This window comes from Aethina tumida, chromosome 1 (genome assembly GCF_024364675.1).
Source record: "Aethina tumida isolate Nest 87 chromosome 1, icAetTumi1.1, whole genome shotgun sequence".
In the NCBI taxonomy this organism is placed as follows: Eukaryota; Metazoa; Arthropoda; class Insecta; order Coleoptera; family Nitidulidae; genus Aethina; species Aethina tumida.
The window spans coordinates 49,831,231-49,849,681 of record NC_065435.1 but is presented as its reverse complement, the minus strand read 5'-3'; the positions used below and the strand labels follow the sequence as shown (position 1 = coordinate 49,849,681).

At 30.0% G+C, this 18,451-nt stretch overlaps 5 protein-coding genes across 8 annotated transcripts; 1 reads left to right on the top strand and 4 right to left on the bottom strand.

The window, feature by feature from the left end:
* Positions 1-300: 300 nt before the first annotated feature.
* On the bottom strand, positions 301-2,994 carry LOC109595673 (uncharacterized). Of its 2 annotated transcripts, XM_020011094.2 has the most exons (7): positions 2,822-2,994; positions 2,674-2,778; positions 2,314-2,533; positions 1,779-1,909; positions 1,562-1,727; positions 587-714; positions 301-489 (listed from the first exon to the last, which is right to left on the bottom strand). In XM_020011094.2, exons 2-7 carry the CDS (start codon positions 2,770-2,772, stop codon positions 307-309), a joined length of 927 nt encoding a protein of 308 aa, XP_019866653.1. In that variant the 5' UTR covers positions 2,773-2,778; positions 2,822-2,994; the 3' UTR covers positions 301-306. The 2 variants fall into 2 exon arrangements, with proteins under 2 accessions (XP_019866653.1, XP_019866660.1); XM_020011101.2 differs by having other exon boundaries at positions 2,674-2,994.
* A 114-nt stretch (positions 2,995-3,108) lies between these two features.
* On the bottom strand, positions 3,109-8,793 carry LOC109595247 (PHAF1 protein CG7083). Of its 2 annotated transcripts, XM_049970550.1 has the most exons (10): positions 8,321-8,793; positions 7,888-7,970; positions 7,705-7,832; positions 7,449-7,630; positions 7,057-7,248; positions 6,758-6,799; positions 6,468-6,574; positions 6,232-6,378; positions 5,896-6,141; positions 3,109-5,788 (listed from the first exon to the last, which is right to left on the bottom strand). In XM_049970550.1, the coding sequence occupies exons 1-10, from the start codon at positions 8,382-8,384 to the stop codon at positions 5,708-5,710; spliced, it is 1,272 nt and encodes a 423-aa protein (XP_049826507.1). In that variant the 5' UTR covers positions 8,385-8,793; the 3' UTR covers positions 3,109-5,707. The 2 variants fall into 2 exon arrangements, with proteins under 2 accessions (XP_049826507.1, XP_019866135.1); XM_020010576.2 differs by lacking the exon at positions 6,758-6,799 and having other exon boundaries at positions 8,321-8,789.
* A 1,541-nt stretch (positions 8,794-10,334) lies between these two features.
* LOC109595553 (N6-adenosine-methyltransferase subunit METTL3) lies at positions 10,335-13,196 on the bottom strand. Its single transcript, XM_020010937.2, has 4 exons — positions 12,289-13,196; positions 11,609-12,062; positions 11,268-11,532; positions 10,335-11,211 (listed from the first exon to the last, which is right to left on the bottom strand). Exons 1-4 carry the CDS (start codon positions 12,925-12,927, stop codon positions 10,884-10,886), a joined length of 1,686 nt encoding a protein of 561 aa, XP_019866496.2. The 5' UTR covers positions 12,928-13,196; the 3' UTR covers positions 10,335-10,883.
* A 174-nt stretch (positions 13,197-13,370) lies between these two features.
* Positions 13,371-14,024, top strand: LOC109595749 (LYR motif-containing protein 4). The gene is made up of 3 exons (XM_020011172.2): positions 13,371-13,527; positions 13,580-13,700; positions 13,755-14,024. The coding sequence occupies exons 1-3, from the start codon at positions 13,442-13,444 to the stop codon at positions 13,821-13,823; spliced, it is 276 nt and encodes a 91-aa protein (XP_019866731.1). The 5' UTR covers positions 13,371-13,441; the 3' UTR covers positions 13,824-14,024.
* An 85-nt stretch (positions 14,025-14,109) lies between these two features.
* Positions 14,110-18,254, bottom strand: LOC109595268 (nucleolar protein 6). 2 transcript variants are annotated; one of them, XM_020010588.2, is made up of 10 exons: positions 18,140-18,254; positions 16,654-18,083; positions 16,157-16,471; positions 15,789-16,097; positions 15,591-15,736; positions 15,235-15,538; positions 14,934-15,184; positions 14,668-14,879; positions 14,419-14,613; positions 14,110-14,360 (listed from the first exon to the last, which is right to left on the bottom strand). In XM_020010588.2, exons 1-10 carry the CDS (start codon positions 18,155-18,157, stop codon positions 14,139-14,141), a joined length of 3,402 nt encoding a protein of 1,133 aa, XP_019866147.2. In that variant the 5' UTR covers positions 18,158-18,254; the 3' UTR covers positions 14,110-14,138. The 2 variants fall into 2 exon arrangements, with proteins under 2 accessions (XP_019866147.2, XP_049817318.1); XM_049961361.1 differs by having other exon boundaries at positions 14,419-14,879.
* Between the last annotated feature and the right edge of the window lie 197 nt (positions 18,255-18,451).

Here is an 18,451-nt window from a genome sequence, read left to right as displayed (position 1 = left end):
ATTTTTACAAACAATTTAACAATGTTAGTAAAAATGTGGATGACTTGGATCGGTTAAAACATCATTTTTAAAGATTAATTAAAGAAATAACAATGTATGTTAACAGCAAAGCAATAGACATTCATTCATCAGAATTTTGAAATCAATTTCGGTGGAAATTCAAATTAATACCCAAGATATAACGAATGAAATTTTAAAAATTTCCCGTTATTTAACACAAGTTGAAAAAATTTCGTTGTAAACATTAAACACTAATCAAAAACTGTAACCACCAGTTTGATGGTCGAATACGAAACTAAATTCAAGTCATCCCATTTTATTTGTTAAGCGTTTACGCGGGGCACCTTGCAAAACGGCGGAGTACAAACGTCTTTCCGGTTCTTTCTTGGATGAACCGGGAGTTTCAGCACCTGCGGTTTCTACGGGGTCAACGAGCAATTCTTCGTCGGACACGGATGTGCCTATTCCCCTGGTTTCTTTGGGAGAAAGCTACAGACAAGAAATGTAAATTAACGCAAAAATAATACACAAACTTTTAATTATACAACCGGTCAGCTCTACCCTTGAACATTTTAGTCGTTATTACCTTGCTGGGATAGCGCCATTGATTGTAGAGACGCGAATATTTTAACATGTCATCAGAAGTCAACGGTGTCTCACATGCATTTACAATACTTCCAGTGACGCTACCATCGCTATCTTCAACATAACGATCTAAAATTGAAATGTGTGTGGAGATACATGCTTCTTATTATTTTACTATTTTTCTAAAATTACTGCTTAACTGATGCGCCAATTATAACACACTCTAGGAATTTACATGAACTCCTAGAGAAAATAATATCTATCTGTCTGATAGTATTTTTTAAACTTGCCGATTGTTAACCAGTTGCTTTATTAGTAATCATTTCTATTGGTGTACAAACTTATCTCTGATAAGCACTGAGCATTGACAAAATGTTATAGAACATTTAAAGATCATGGGGGCAGATGTAAATTACCAACTCTTCTTTTCATAATGACCCATCCATGTCATATGGACGAATCATCAGGAAATCTGACTGGGTGAGGCAATAAATTCATGCGGGCTTACCCAAACAAGTTTAGTAACATATGGATAAGTATTATCTTATTGGAAAAGGTTTAAATAATTTTACAGAAGAGTAAAGTAAAAAGAGGCTTGGTTCTTCCAAGCATTTATTAGTCAATTATTGGTGTTTATTAAATTTTGAGTCATATAAGGTAACAAACATTGGACAAATTATTATGATATTCTCAGTTTAGAAATTATAATCCATGATTTATTTGATCAGAAGATATAAATTTAGAAGACAAATAAATATATTGTTTAACCCTTTTTATAGATACGAAATTCAATGGAGAATAAAAAAAATGTAAAACATAAATTTTTTACTAATTTCGGATATGTTTTAAAACCAAAACAAAGGTACCAAATATTAATTCTTGGCTATACCAAGATGTTATTTAAACAATTTTTGTAAGGAAGTATATGAAAATAATAATAAGAATTGGTTTCATGCTGGTAATTCTTAAAACTCACAGAGATCATGGAACTTTGTGTAAAGTTCGTCAACTTCAGGCAACATCCATGGCTCCTGGGAATTAGCAGTGTTGTCCTCGACTGTGGTGGACGGAACGGACTGGGCAAGCGGTGTATCATAAAGTGATGGATCGTTATCTTCTGACGGTTGTCTGGTGTATAAATCCTAGATAATCGAATGCTAAATAAAAATATTTAAATCGATACCGTTTATTACCTTGTTTTGAAAGCCACTAGCCTGAGAAAATATTTCTTCGCCTGAGCATGGATCGCATACGGGAGACCGGGGGCCACTTACGGAACTCTCTTCATTGGAAGTGAACACAATGGGACCACCTCCGCCTAATTCTTTTAAAGCCAAAAAGGGTTTTTAATTAATTTTGTGCAATTAATTTACAAAATTGTAAATTTTGAAGGAATTCAAAATTGACAGTCATGTAAGAATGAATTTTTTTATATTAAAAGAGAGAAATATCAAAAGGGATTATAATAAATAATACGGCAGCTACTACTAATAATTTTTTATGTATTTATATTAAATAGAAGTACAAAAAACCATATTTAACATATAATTTTTCAAAAATTTTCACTTACCCCCTTTCATATTTCACCTATTTGATATGTCTAAACAAAAATATGACAGCTGTCATCGTTTCTTAATTTTCCCTAAAAAGGTGGCGTACAAAAAACAAATTAATTGGACATTTCAAAATGTAAATAAAGTCTTTGTTATAACTTTGAATAGCCCTCACCATAGTTTTGGTACATATCAATCTCGGGTAACCAAGAGTCAGTCCAAGATCCCTCAGGGCTGTCGTCACTTAGACGTTTAATGAACATAGAATTATGAGCAAATATTGTTTCGTATACTCCAGGTGGAGCCCAGCGTGCTTCAAAGATTGCTCGCCTCGCTTCAAATATTGCCCATCTCCTTTCCCAGTTGCGTAATTTCAATTCTCTTATATAAAAGTCCTGTAAATTTAAATTTATGAAGTACATGTGAGTTCCATTATTTTAAAAAACTAAGAACCAATACAACAAAAAAATTGTGGTATCTATAACATTGATGGAGAGGCTTTATCAAATTTCATTACATCGCTTTCGAAACGTACCTGATTGGCCCTTTGATATGAATTGGTTACCCAGGTGCCGTCCCCGTAGTACGCCACGTTCTCGTAAGCAACTTTTAATCGATCTTCAATGCTCATCATAAACGTCTAATAATTATAATGTTTTATATTGTCAAATTTTCATAACTACCTAAATGTAATCAATATAATCTTCAGTGTGGACTATTCAAAATATTATTTAACTTGGGTGGATTTATACGTATAAATGCCGTCTGCTGTTTACTACTTATGATGTATTTACATCTTATAAAAGTATTTCTCTACTAATGTGGAAAATCTAAACTTCATGATTTTTCTGAATTTCTTTCAAATACAATTTTCAATGTCAATATTGACACTTCGCTTTCCTGTTAATTACTGATAATGTATGCCAACAAAATTGTCACAATTGGAGGAGTACATTAATAAAACAACATCCGTTTTTAACAAATTTATTTCCTTTGTGTAATGATTGTGATTCAGAAAACATTTTTCGTAAATTAGTATTTACAACTTACAATGGTCATATGAGATCTCATAAATTATTCCTAAATATCACCAAAATGAGGTTTTTCAATTAAAACAGAACTAAATGATCACAAAATAACATAATGCAAAATAACATTGACGATAAACAATACCTTATTTTGCATCATTACGTTCCTTAACCTGTTAAATCAGTACTAAACAAGGAGTCATATTGATTATATAGGTAAGAGTAAATCAATTTTGAACGAGTTTTGATTCATTTTTAAAATTAATGGCCATTATATTTAAAAGTTACTCTCACTTAAGTATCCAATATGTGTATCATCATTAACATATTAGGTTAGGTTAGGTTGCATTTTTTAAAAATATTTATAGGTTAAAATATTACATAGTCTATTAAGCCCACACTTAACTTCAAAAAGAGAATACATCGGATTGATGCACTAAAAATATAGAAAATGTATGAAAAATATTTTTTCTAGTTAATACTGTTTTTTTTATTTTTTCTAAATAAGAAAATGCCATCACATTTTTGTTGTTTACTTATATGTTCAGTAATAAGAAATTTGATAATAAAAATCCTATAAAATTTTTACATTTACAAAGTTACACAGAAAATGAAAATATGCATTGATTTGGTTAATCTCTTCAACTTGATGATTATTATTAAATCGTTATAAAAAAATCCATGCTTAGGCCAATTTCCCTTATTTTTTTTATTTCTGCAGGTTATTGGATGACGATCTAATTTAAAATTTAATCTACACATATGATTTTATATGAATATAAGATACATGATTATACAAAATAAATGTTTAGGTCATTACATGATGTATGTTTTAGAACAAACAGTAAAAAGATATCTATTGAACGAATATATGTACAAACATTGGTAAACAAAGATTTCACACACATACTGTATCTAACGCAATTATCTAGTAAAATATGTATATAATAATTTATATCTATAAAACGGCTATATTACACTTTTTACTTTGGTACGAAACCATTTCAATTAAAATATAAAATAAATACAACTTTCCAATATGCCTTCTTAACAGAGAAACTACATAGTTATTAACTACCAATGAAAAGTAAATTGTCACAGTAGTCTAAGGCTGACAACGGTTTTATTTATTTGTCAAGAAAAGCATCAAATTCACTCTGTTCAAATGATTGAAAAATTTCTAAAACAAGACAATAATTATGGTACTGAATTAAATCAAACGTACAATTATAACTTAAAAAACTGAACACAATTTACATTTCATTAAAGAGAAAAAACAAGAACGAACGTGGACCGAAATTCAGTTCACTATCCATTATGTATTCCATGCCCTGAATGTGATTGAATTAAACTAAAAAGAAATGAACACATTTCCAAACTGGCCCCCTATCAGATGTAAACCTTTAAAATCATCTGTATGTCCAATACATAATCAACAGGTGACAAAAAGGATTTGCACCGTGGGTTGTAAATTTTATAATCCTAAATTCACTGTACAGGTGGGATCTATACAATAATCATTGCTTTGTTAATTGACCTCAATAAATGATTTATGTGTATTCTAAAACAAATATCAGGAATATTACCATAAAAATATAAAAACGGATATAAAAAATGGTATACATAATCATTCAACGAAAGCTTGTTCACACAATATAATATAAAATAAAAATCTGATTTTAAATGATTAAAACATCAATTAATAATATCAGATGATTATTGTATAAATTTAACAATATGTTTTAAAAATAAATAAACCTTCAAATAAACAACCAAAAAATTATAGTTCATACAAATCTACATACTTAACTTATACATAAATAATTTGTAAGCGTATTTTTTTACATATTTTTAAGTTTTAAGATTTTTATATAATTTTTTTCTCTTTGACATCATTTCATAAATAAAAGAATGCATTCAAATTGGAAGAAAAACTTAAAAATAATTTGTGTTTTTTAGTTTAATAAGCGACACTTTATTATCTGAACTTGAATATACAGACAATATGGATGACTTGGAAGCGTTATTTAAGTTAAAGATGTTTTCTTTTTGTTAGTGCCTACATTTATTTATATAATTATTTCAAATTATGTTTTTGAGGGTACAATAATATATCATAATTGGGAGAGACAATTTTTTTGCACAATTTACATTCAAGTCACCAATAATTAAAACCGAAATAGTTTAAAATGAGTATTATTTTCTGCCATTTAATTATCCAAGATATAAAGTAGTAAGTGAAGATTAGATGTGTTAACGGATCGAGATATCCCAATTTGGCTAAAATATATTACCAAGTCATCCATATCCCATTCTGTATCTAGACTTGTCACAGTTATCATCAACAACTGCAAGGGCGAAGATGTTTAACATTTCGTTTGTGCAGCGTCTCATGTGTCGGCTTTATATTTTGTGTATATTTTGTTTTATTATGCGCGACAGGCGTATAATGTCTGGGATGTGAGGGATAGGAGCTTAAGTAACGAGGGTTGGTTGCCAGTACCTGTTCGTTAAGATAAGGTAGGTGGCAGATAGCCTCTGTCACGCTTGCTGTTGTTCCTTCTGGTATGGTCTTCCGTCACCGTACATGCTCAGTGACGCAATATAATGATTGGGCATTATCTGTAATCAAAATGTTTCAGTTAGACATAATTTACAATGAAATATTAATAAGACAAAGCATTTTAAAGAAAATGCGTACTATCCCAATGTCTTTTAATACATAATACCTCGAATATGATGTCCTGATAACCGTAACACAGCGTACTTCCGAATGGATTAGTGGTGTTGGTTGAACTGGCTCTGTTCAATACAACAGGTCGATCGCTCGGTACCAATTTCTTGCAGACTTCTTCCCAATGAGAATAAGACGTAATCGTAGTTCCGCCGGCCGACTCCGGTAATGGCACTTCGAACTCGCATCTCATATACATGTTGAAGTTATAATGGCCCGGATAATTGGTATGAAGCACGAACTGTAAAATATATGTTGTTAGATTTTTTTTTATTATACTTCTGTATGTTTAAAAAACAACTAGCAATCAACTGGAATAACATATATGCACCTTCTTTGCTAAATGTGTTCTTGCGTCGAACAGGACGTCAAGGCCTAAAGTGAAGTAGTTGAAAAAGTAGTCACTTTTAGAAGCGGAGGCGCGTCTATGCGCATTTGGGCAGTGGATCTTCATTTTGTCCTCGCTTTTAAAGAACACCTGTAGAAATAAATTAGATTTGTTTCATCCAACAATAACAAAAAATTATAATTATACTTTAATTATATTACAACAAAATCGGTACTTACCCTTGATGGTGCTCCTAGTGCTGTGGCCACAACTTGAGCAGAATGACCCAACAGTACTTCCCTTTCAAATTGCAATTTAGAAGAGTCTATTCTTCGGTTGTTTGTGCCTATAAAAAATATCGAAATAAATAAACAGTTACTTTATAACTATCCAAAAATAACGAGAAAAAACACCATTAGATTAAGAATAAAAACAAACAGTAAAAATGTTATTTATTTCTAATTAGAAATACAAGAGACTCCAATCCAAAACACACAACAAAACAAAGTTTGTCAGAAAACAGACTTACAATTTCTTCTGGGTATGTAGCTTTTTAAAAGTGAAAGAGGAACTGAAAGGATCATAAATAATAAGAATAGATAATTACTGAAGGTGTTAATATCAAAAGTCAGTCAGTATAGTTAAATTAGTTCAGATTTACTTGAGATTGAGCTAGAAGAGGTGTTATTAAATAAATTTGTTGAGGCACCCATTAAAATAATTCAGAAGGAACCAACAATACTTCAACATAACAATTATAAATGTGAAACTACATTTAATTTTGTGTTGAAATCAGTATATTTGATTACAATTTGAACAAAAACTTACCTGTAAGTAAGCACAACTTCAAACCCTTTGTATAGCCTTCACCTCTAAGCACTTCTGCTTTATAAAGGTACAATTGGCCATGATAACATGATAGAGGTAGTTCTGGTGCTACAGCTTGATCTACACTTGATCCACTGTATATAGACATCCTGGATACCAGGGGAGAATTTCCTGGAGGAAACTGAAGAGAACCTAAAAACAAAGAATGGGTTTTGAATATGGTATCTTAATTTATTAAATTATTTTCAGTCCAAAATGTAGATATTTCTTTCACTTTTTTTCACAAATGTTTGGGAATTATTCTTGGATGTATCAAATTGATTTTCATTATGAAAACATTTCTCAAATTATATTTTGTAAATTGAAGGTTTTTTAATAACTAATTAACTTACCTAAATTATGAGAACTTCCAGACTGAAATTTAGATTCAACAGGAAAATAGAATGAGAGTCCTCGAAAATTTAAAATAAATAATTGCTTCTCCGAGTCATACACCCCTGGATGTGTGGCACCAAAAGAATGCTCAATTTGTTCTATAGACGGCAGCACTTCTGGTGAGTTGAATGGCAATCCACTAAAAAGTGCATGCAATCTATAGTTATAGCTTTTAAAAGTACAAGGAAGAACAAAATTAATATAAACACTTACCAATATTTTAACTTGACTAATTTCATACTGTATATTTCTATAATTTTAAGCCTCTGTGAAACTGGATCAAAAAATAGCCTTATACCATCCTGTGGCAAATTTATAACCAAATCAACTTCTAGAGGTTTCTAAAATACACAATAATAAGTTGGGGTCTATTAAAATGTTTGTTTTCAGTCTTACTGCATCATTATATAAAACTTGAACACCTTTTATAATACCAACTTGAGATTGTATTATTGAAACAGCTTGAGAAAAATGCATTCCTAAAAATTAGAATATTAGTTATAATAAGCATAAATGCCTTCTTTTACAATAAATTAAGGTTAAATTCACTTCATAAAAAATTAAGTATATTATTTAAAAACAATATACACAGATATATGTATATTATTAATAATATACGATTGTCCAAAAATAATAACAAAGAAATCAAAAAATCTGTAAATGTATAACAATCATCCTTTGAAGGTCATTTACATTTTGTTGCAATGAAATCCTTATAAAGAAAGTCTGCAACCATTAATTTCGAAGCGAATTTAAGTAAACACTAATGTCACCTTAATTTATATAAAAAATTAAAACGCATTAAACTGTACAATTAAAAGTAACCCACCTACAACGAATTCCCATTGTTCACAGCCTAACGAACGTTCAGGAACCACTTCGAGTGCTAACATCGTATTTAAACAAGAAAAACAGTCTTTTATAACTCTTTAACACTACAATCAATTACAGAACACCACGAAATAACTCACATTTACTGAACACTTCTTTGTCTAATTTCAGTTGAACGCCATTTTAGTTTTTGAACTGTCAGGCAGGAACAGCTGATTCTGTCAAGTGTCTGCGCAGTGCGCCGAACTTATGAACACCTGACATAAAGATTATTTTGGCGTGATGCCTCGTCCCTCGTTTCATAATCAAAACAAAGACGCAGAAAATTAGTCAGTCCTTAGATCATAACAAATAAACAAAACGCAGGAGAATGGCTATTTTTTGCACACTGGTATTGATAACCCAATCGTTATCTGCATACGCGCAGATAAGTTGCGTTTGTTAATCTTTAATTAGTACACAAAATTGTAAATACAAATATGTAAATTATGATAATTTAGCGTTTTATTAGTCTGGACGGTAATTAAGAATGTAAAGTTCATATTGCAGCAAACTGTTTTGGTTTCTCTAAATAAATAATTTATTTTTTATTATTTATTTAGAATATTCAATTAATAATGTTTTGTTTGTTTATTGATACAAAATAGTAAACGAAAATCGATGATGATAATTTTAAATTTTGTAAATATAACTACTCAAACCTAACTGGTCTATTTCAGTTTTGCAATTATTTTCTCTCATCAGTGAATAATAAAATTAGTATTTATTCAAGTTATAGACTCGCCAATAATACATAAACATAATTTAAAGAATTAATATGCTAAAATAAAATTTTCTATAAACATAATATATTTCGTTACATTAAGAACTGAAGTATAATTATTTAAAAGTAAAGATAAAGATTCTTCAAAGCTGTCAAACGGATTATATTATAAGAGAAACTTTTTCTATTTGAAATAGCATTTAAATAATTTATTTGATTAAAACATTTTGAAAAGAATTTTTCAAATCATTTTGTCTTATATTATTGATTGTTAATTTATACTATATTTTTGGTATTAATTTTTTTTTTACTTTATTGTCAAACCGACATTTTACATCATTTCGTTGTCTTGTTTAATTTATAATGAGAAGATTACAGTCTTTCATCACTCTGAGAGCTAAAGCTCTGTCCGCAGAGTCACAAAAAATTACACCCCATATCCTCGACTTGAGTTTATGGGTGGGTGTCTGTTTTCTCGCCGTCATTCGCTTCGAGATCAACGAATCTTGTTCTGGAAATAATCTGAGTATCAGCTTGCTGGAGTTGCTCATTATGGCTTTGACTTATTGTGGTTTGAAAAAGAGTCTGCAGGAAAAGAACTGGAAATATGCATGTCCTTGGGTGGTCATGATGTTATTCACGATGTATACCAACGAAATCAGCGGATTACACCACGTTATAAATGTAATGAAAACTTCAGAGTTTCCTATCTATGCGCCTTTGATGGCTCTTATCATCAACTTTATGTGTATGGCAGCTCGACTTTGCATGTTATTAAAGATCATTCCACATATATTTATTTCAGTGACGTTGTACCCAGATTTTGAAAATGCTCAATAATTTAAAATTATATGGAAGTGCCATTTCTACTTAATAAATTTATAGTGTAATATTTTATGATTTTTTTTTTTAATTTTGTCACACATGTGACATATTTTTTATGTCTGCATAAAGTAAAATTTAAACGTGTTTATTGACTTCAATAATAATAATTTAGCAATAATTTTTAATATGTACTGTAAAAATTACCCTTGAGTTATGCAAGTATATATGTACACATTTTCAACTGATTTGAATTGAATATATACCATGTATTCAATTGCATGAAGAATCTCGGAAAATCTGTAATTAATTTATATAAGTGTACATGTTTGAATATTGAGGCTAGGACTAAGTGCTCATGTTATTCTTATTATATTTTGAGTGAATGATAATACAGTTTATGGAAGGAGGCTAGTACACACACATACACTGGGTAGTTCAGTATATTGATCAATATATTAATATAAAAAACTCATCAAACATATAAATAAAAGGGTGCAATTTTTCTGGATACAATAATATTTATAAATTGAAATTTTGTCATGTTACAATAAAAATCTATTATATTGGAAATTTAGTTTTTATCCACATACATGATATATTGTTAATATTTACAAACGTACTATATACATATATAAATATATATACATACTCCATAAGAAGTCCATTTGAATGCAATATTAACAAAATAATGTTACAATTTGTAGTCCAATATATTGACCAATATAAAAATATATGTATATAATATATAATACAAAAACTTTTTGTTAATTATAATAAATTTATTATATTTAAGAAAAAAATGTCATATGATAATAACAGAAAAATTGATGAAATTTATAAACGTCTCTTAAAAATTGCAGTAACATAAATAATATTTAAGCTTGTTGGAATATTGGAAAGAATAAGAAATATAAAATATTAAAATTAACGGTATTTTTTAAAGAAATATCATTTTCCTTAAAGGGGTTAACGTTTAATGGGGTATTTCTGGAGGTGGCGCCATGTAATTGCCATTAGGATATCTCTTTTTAAAACTTTCAATCAAAACTGGATCTATAAGTCGAATACCATCCACTTGATTACCAAGCGTGATCCAGTTAGGTTGAATGTTGTGTGGCCTGCCAAATAACTCAATTTTTCTAGTTCCAGGAGATAACCTTTCTATCATGCCATATATTTCATCTGGTTTATGGCTAGTGGCTCTGACTTCTGCAACAATAACATCAGAATCCAGGCCTCTGTTTAGATTTGTTGGATTTCCCTTCATTCCAACAAGACAATGTTCCTTGCCATGATTGAGCCTGTGAACAAAAATTTAATTATATTTAATTCGACATTATGAGCAGATATAACTTGCCAATGCCCTGTTCTTCCAGTCCTAATAATTCTCTGTAGTTGATTAGTTTTAACCCAAATAATTTCATCAACACGTTCATATCCCCACAGCTTTAAACATTCTCTACCCAATTCCATGGCTCTACCTGTAACCCATAAAAATATCAGACCCTCATCTTGGAGTTGTGGAATTCCTAACTGCCTCATCTCGTCATCCGACATCGTACCATATGGTAATTCCATATGAATATCCCAAGGTGGATCCGCCATAATTACGGCAAATTTTCCTATTGATAAATTTTTAAAATTAAAATATAATAATATAAAAATACTAAATAATACTTAATAATCGTCAACACTTACCTAACACTGTCATATCTAAATAGCGAAGATCACATTGGACCCATTGAGGTGGGTAGAGGGCAGTGCTTTCTTGTATCCTTGCCGTGGGCCTGACCGGAGTAGAACTGCTCGCGTCTTCCCTTTGGCCACATCTATCAACTTCATAATGTACATATTTACAAGTGTCCATGTGAAAACAGGTGTTCAAGAAGGAACAATCTCCAAGTGATTCATCTGTGTGTTTTTGTATGATTTTTTTGAAGTGCAGTTTTTTACAATCAGCTCCACCGCCCCCACGTTCGCAATCAATTCGCGTGCCATGCGGACAGAACTCCATGAGTTGCTTTCCACCTTGGGATCGAAATCGTTCAGCCAATGAACGTTCTTTTGCAGTGGGTTTGCTCAATAAATCCAGTATTTCTTCTCCTAATTTTTTGCTTTCCTTTTCTTTCGTCGATGGCATTGATAATAATGACTGAAAATCAGTGTTATATAAGTTTCTTTTTAATTAAACTTAAAAAACAAAGAACTAAGAAATTTTGATACTAACTAACATACTTTAGATATAAGATCTAATTTATATTTTAACAGATATATTTTACATATATTTTACCCTTTAAAATATTAACTATGTATGAAACAAGATTTATACTTAAACTCATCTATAAAATATAATAAATAATATAAAATAACTAACATACCATAATATCTGCTTTAGGCTCTTTCTTTTCTTTTTTCTTCTTATCTTCATCATTATCTGAGGATTTCATTGGCAACTCATCTCTTTTCCTTTTAACACTAGGTTTTGTTTCCCATTTACTGTCTGCAAATTCAACAATCATAGCATTCACTTTAGAAACTTCAACTAAGGTAACTTCAACAGTAGTTGATCCATCTTTGACTGCTTCGTTGACAGTAATGAGTCTCTGTGTAGCAAATTTATATAGTAAATTGCATACTTGTTTGTGTGATGCATCTTTGTCTGTTGTAGGTTTTAAACAACTCAATAAATCTGTACTAGATAGTGGCAACTGCAATGTTACCTCACTCAGAGTTTTTAATAGTTGAGTCTCTAATTCAGGGTCGACTTTGACTAAGTCTTCTAAATCGGTGGATTCAGTTTTTGTCTTCACTTCTTCTTTAATGTTTGAAATGCCTGACAAACTGTTACTAGGGGATTCAGTAAAACTAACGGGAGACGAAGTAGATCCTAGATTTGTGCCCAAAATATCCTGCCTTTCTTTCTTTCGCTTTTCCAATCTTTCACGTAATATATTACGTTTACTTTTTATAGCCTGAATTTCATCCCACGCGTCAGACATTTTAACAAACGTTTTCATTTATCTGGTGTTAATATATTAATGAAGAAATTGAAATACCAACATTTTAAGAACCCTGTGATTTAGGCATCGTTAGAGGTTAGAATAAACAGTGCTGTGCAGTAGTTTATATGAACAGCATAGTTATGTCGATGTAAAGAAATTAACTAAACAAATATGTAAGATAAAATTATTGTTAATCATAAGTTCGTTATAAAACTATTTTATTCTCCTAATTATATATTTATCTTTTTGAGTTCAAAACTAGTTACTGTAGTTAGTGTAGTGTAGTAGTTTTAACTACTAATGGTATTCACTCGAACTACACATATTAAAATTATTATGTTTAAATAAATATTCTGCCCGTCCCCTAATTCGAAATTGTTTGTTATAAATTAATTAAACTTCCTTGAACTCATATATGTTTAACAAACTTAACTAAAAAAAAAATAATTTATTGGCAACGTTGCATCTGTGACGTTTACCACTTTTTATGATCAAGGTTTACTTTAGGCAAGAATAAATTATTTTAAAAATGTCAAATTTGGGGAGAAATCAGGTACTTGGTTTATACAGGTCGTTAATTAAAGAATCAAAGAAAATTCCTGCTTACAATTTTCGGTAAGTTTCATTCAGTAAATTGTCGGTGCTGAAATTAACCTAACTTTTTTAGCAACTATGCTCTACGAAAAGTCCGAGACTCTTTTAAAGAGAATAAAACATTGACGGATCCAAAAGTAATTTCGGAACAAATCGCGGATGCTGAACGAAACTTGGAAGTAATTAAGCGCCAGGTATTTGTGTTTCAATCACACAATATTGTGTAATCTAATTTTTTAATTTACTAGGCCCTAATAGGACAAATGTACAATACGGACAAATTAGTAATTGAGACAATTTCAGTGAGCAAACGGTAAAAATTGTGATATGTAAAAGACTGTGTGTTGTTACCAAAATGAGATGGCCTTTTGTGTACATTGTAGTGGAAGAAGAATCTAAGTTGTAAAATGTAGATGTAAGCTCCATATTAGTATTTTTAGGTATTGAATTATTCATATTGTTCATTCTTTTTAAGCAATGTAAGTTAATAATAAATAAATTAGTTCTTCTTTAAATAATTCTATTTTATATACTTAAGCATTGCATAATATCTCCACTTCCTCAAAATATTCTTTTCTAACATTTTTTAATAATAAACAAAAGTAATACATAAAATTTATTATGTGAAAAAATTACATCATTTCAATGGTGTTAACAAGATCACTTCCTAAAATATAAAAGTCCTCTACAATAGCATTTAAATTAAACACTAGCTTTCCATCTTCTAGTTTTCTTCCATTAACATGAGACACCTTAAACTCTTTAGTTTCAAATACCTTTGGATTCCATAAAACACCTATAGTATTTCCTCCAAAACTATCATAGAAAAATGAGGCATACTCTCCATAATTTTCCTGTAAAAGTTTAAAAATTAATTGTAACTACTATATTACTATGACAAGGTTTACTTACTCTTAATTCTTTTAAATATAGTTCAACAGGATTAAAATTAGTAATAGGAATTTTAGATTTCTTTTTAGGATCATATTTTTCTACAAATATTCCAGTTTTTAAGGGTGGTATTATTTGTTCATGAACTCTTGGATTTGCCGAAGAATTCAAATGTATTAATAAGTTGTAGCCTTGCCAATTTGGAGTAAATAAATCCTGAAATAAACCATTTGATACATTTAATTCTAAAAAACTTGCCTTCTTTCTTACCATAACATCATACTCTTCAGCCTCAAGAAGCTTCTGGCTATAAAAGTTTAATGTCACAGTGGCTAGACTTTGAACCCTTTTTAGAACTTCCTTTGTAGGGGCATGTTTAGTAAAAATTGACCGCCCTTCATCAAACGGCGTTATGATGTAAAGTGGCTGATGTGCACTTCTATTTTGCTGTAGTTTTCCTTCCAAGTCAGTTATTGCTTCCTCTGAAATGTTAAATTTAAAAGATGACGTAGAATTTAAAGGTCTTTCTCACTTACTCTCAATCTCATCATTGAAATTCACCAAGACGGGCTGCAAATCCCACTGAGCCTCAGAAAAAAATTTTAAAAATCGAAGGAATGATATTTGAGGTGTATTTGGAAGTAAGGATGTTCCTGATAGGTACAAAGATGCATTTAACAAGTCGATTACCACATTTGGAAACAGATACTCATCAATTAATTGTGACCTCAACCATCTTTTTATAAGTGCAGTACCAGGCCCAAAACTTGGATGCTGAGCTTGTATCCTAAAAGAATAATTCTAAAATCCATGTAATTGCATGATTTCATTGTTTACCCTTTGAGTGCACTGATGATTTTAGGCAATACATTTAAATTTAAATCCAAATTAAAGCTTTCCAATGTTTCCTTATAACATGTTATGCCATTATTATCAGACTCCTTTTTCACTAGACTTATTTCTTTTGGTACATAAATGCGATATCTGAAGATGAATCCTTTGTAAAACACCTCAATGTAGTCTTTTTTTACACTTGTGAGTATTTTATGTTCTGTTTTTAACAATTTGGACATTTCTAGGTAAAAAGATGTTTTTAAGTATCTTACTCCATCTAAATTATTTGGCCACTTTGAACTGTGCTCTGTAAAAGATAAATTTTAAATTTAATAACAATAACTTAAAATTGAATATACCTAATTGCAGAACATTATCTAAGGATTGTATGTATCTTGGAATTTCTTCATCATTTTTGTTAGAAAACACAATATTATTTCTATTAAAGTTTACATCTTTTTCAACTTCATAGTTGGTAGCCAAAGGAGGGAAAACGTCAGTATAACTAAAGGAAAATAAAAATGTATTAATATTTTAAAATTGTATCAATATAATACCTATAGACATCAGATACTCCTTGCACTCCTGTTATACTTAGAGACATTTTTAATTCTCTGAGTATTTTATTTAGTTCCTCAGATGTAGTAATTACTTTTAAACTAGCTTCCTCATTTGTTCCCAGAGGATAAGGAGTAAATATAATTTTGTTTCTTAAAAATTTTTCAAATTCTTCATAGTACATTTTATATGAGAGTTTCAATTTTTCTCCCAAAAGAAAATCAATAATTTTTTTCACTATAAAACGTTTTTCTTGTATTGTTCTTGTTTTAAAGTACACAGCTACTTTAGTGGATCCATCACGGAATCTAAAAAGATACAAATATTGCCAAAATTGTATTTTGATTAAAAAAATGTTTTTTTATACCTTCTATCACTAGACAATGATCCCCAAAATTTCCTAAACTTTGCAGCATTAATGTGATCATTCAATGCTGGTCCATGTTCTATAAAACTGAAGGCATGATCAGGATCCAAATTAATTCCAAGGAAAATTTTTTCAGGAATCCCATTTTTTCCAACATTTGTAATTTTTGGCACTAAATTTAGTACTCTCTTGTTTAAACCTTGTTTTAATACATCACATATTGTTTTTATTACTAATAAATGGTTATACCCAATTGACTGTGCTTTCTGTATATCATCATTGGGTACTTCCAAAGAATTTGGGAGATTACTCAGGCTAAAATATAAATGTGTTGTTTATATTTACTAATCAAAAGACATTTTAATTATATAGAGGCAGTCATTCTAAATCAAGAGCAAGTATGAGATAAAAGTATCTCAGAAATAAAGAAAAATTATTGAGAAATGTCTGCAGATTTTGTAAATTTAAATTAAAATTTACAAATATAAAATACTTACTTTAACACTAGGTCATACTGTAAGTGGAACGGTAACTTTGTTAAAAAGAGAGTTTGAAATGAGTTAACTCTATTATCATCTAGATGTTTCAGTGCCATTTCACATTCATTTTTAACTTTCTTGTAGAATTCGTAGTTCATAAAACCCAAGACATTGTAACAGCCACTTCTATCTATCAATACTACCTCATATTTATCTTTAAAATTATTTAAAACGTCGGGTGCAACATAATCACATATGCTGTAAGGAGTTTCATGTAGATCAGTGCTTGCAATAAAATTCCAAAAGTTTCTAACAACTTGATAGCTGCTCATATGATTGTTAATTTTTCTTTTTGTGGTCAGATATACAATAAAGTATAAAAGCACAGATTCAGAAAATGAACCAACTCCTTGATTTAATTCTCTCTGGTTTATCCAAACAGATAATAATTTTATTCCTTCTTGGATATTTGTTTGTTCATTTAAAACTGATTTTATAAAACTAGTATTTATGCTCAATGTAAAGTCATGTCCCAGTGTGCAATTGTATAACAAAGTGGGTGATTTTTTTAAATTTTCCAGATTCTCAATCTGGGAATGACCAAACAAATCAGTTCTAATATTATTTTGATTAGGTAAACTTCTTGCTGCTTTAAAATATTCATCTTCAGGTGTGGCATATATTTGTATAATCACTTTATCACAATCTGTTGGTGTAATATTAAGTATTGGGAGAAGGTGGTTGTCTTCATGATTAATTAAACTTATGCTTGATATTATGTTGGATGAACAAATTTCTTCAGCAATATACAGCAAGTAGTAATACCTTTTAACAATATATCTATTATTTAAGAAGTCTTTGATGTGAAAACATGCATGGGGCATCTTCAAGTTAACTTTGTATACCAAATTTGGACCTGCCAAGCAATTATTTTCATAATTTCCAAATGGTTCCACAGATTTTGGCTTTTTAAATTTTAAACTGACATCTTGATCAGTTTTAATATAATTATCATATTTGTTGGCTAGTTGACTTAAAAATTTTTCTGTTTTATTTTTAGTTTTCAAATGACTTTTTATATTTGAAAGTTGTCCTTCGTACTCCTTAATATTGTTGATTAAATCTTTAAATGCCTCAAGCCAATTATTAATAAACTTTTTTCTTTTGTTTTTTATCTCAATTTCTGTTATTAATTCTTTGATTTGAAGTCTGAAAAGGTTGTTGTTAAAAAGGTTTTCAGTTTGTTTTAGTTCATTCAATTCCTCAACAGTGGGTGGTTTGAACAAATCCTTCTTGTTCTTTTTATTACTATGTTGAGATATGTCTTCATATTTAACCTTTTTTAGAGTCTGTTTATCTTGTCGTGCTTTTCTTTTATTATTTTCAACCGCAACACTTTCCTCAGCATCGTCATCACTGCCAGATGAGTCAATTAAATCGTCAAACATCTAAAATTTACAATTAAACTCTTTCTCTGATAGAGAATACTATAAGCAGAACGTACCTCTTCTTCAAATTCCATGGTTTATTGTTATTTTCACGAACAAATAAAGTCACACTAACAACAAACTTGGTCACTTAACTTACATGTAAACAGAAATAAATAAGGTTAAGTTGGTGAGGTTATGTTTCTTAACACGTGCTGGCAACCATGCCGACAATAAACATTGCACCGATCACTAGTTAGCATTTAAATTTTCCACAGTAGGTGCAATCAACCAATCTAAAGACCTTGATGATGACAAGTACGGTACAATTGCAGGTCGATGCTTCGCTGCAAGGATTTATGTGGTACAAATTAATTAAATTAATCATT

Coding starts and splice junctions, on each gene's coding strand:
- LOC109595268 (XM_049961361.1), bottom strand. Junction 16,098..16,156: donor TCATTGTCTAGTGATAGAAG/GTATAAAAAAAC, acceptor GTATCTTTTTAG/ATTCCGTGATGGATCCACTA. Junction 15,737..15,788: donor GGAGTATCTGATGTCTATAG/GTATTATATTGA, acceptor ATTTTCCTTTAG/TTATACTGACGTTTTCCCTC.
- LOC109595553 (XM_020010937.2), bottom strand. CDS start 12,927: ATGAAAACGTTTGTTAAAATGTCTGACGCGTGGGATGAAATTCAGGCT. Junction 11,533..11,608: donor TTTAGATATGACAGTGTTAG/GTAAGTGTTGAC, acceptor ATTTATCAATAG/GAAAATTTGCCGTAATTATG. Junction 11,212..11,267: donor ACTGGAAGAACAGGGCATTG/GCAAGTTATATC, acceptor TTTTGTTCACAG/GCTCAATCATGGCAAGGAAC.
- LOC109595749 (XM_020011172.2), top strand. CDS start 13,442: ATGTCAAATTTGGGGAGAAATCAGGTACTTGGTTTATACAGGTCGTTA. Junction 13,528..13,579: donor ATTCCTGCTTACAATTTTCG/GTAAGTTTCATT, acceptor TAACTTTTTTAG/CAACTATGCTCTACGAAAAG. Junction 13,701..13,754: donor TGGAAGTAATTAAGCGCCAG/GTATTTGTGTTT, acceptor TTAATTTACTAG/GCCCTAATAGGACAAATGTA.
- LOC109595673 (XM_020011101.2), bottom strand. CDS start 2,772: ATGATGAGCATTGAAGATCGATTAAAAGTTGCTTACGAGAACGTGGCG. Junction 1,910..2,313: donor TGATATGTACCAAAACTATG/GTGAGGGCTATT, acceptor TGGCTTTAAAAG/AATTAGGCGGAGGTGGTCCC. Junction 715..1,561: donor CACAAAGTTCCATGATCTCT/GTGAGTTTTAAG, acceptor TTTCAATTTTAG/ATCGTTATGTTGAAGATAGC.
- LOC109595247 (XM_049970550.1), bottom strand. CDS start 8,384: ATGTTAGCACTCGAAGTGGTTCCTGAACGTTCGTTAGGCTGTGAACAA. Junction 6,379..6,467: donor CACTAGGAGCACCATCAAGG/GTAAGTACCGAT, acceptor TTATTTCTACAG/GTGTTCTTTAAAAGCGAGGA. Junction 6,142..6,231: donor GAACACATTTAGCAAAGAAG/GTGCATATATGT, acceptor TATATTTTACAG/TTCGTGCTTCATACCAATTA.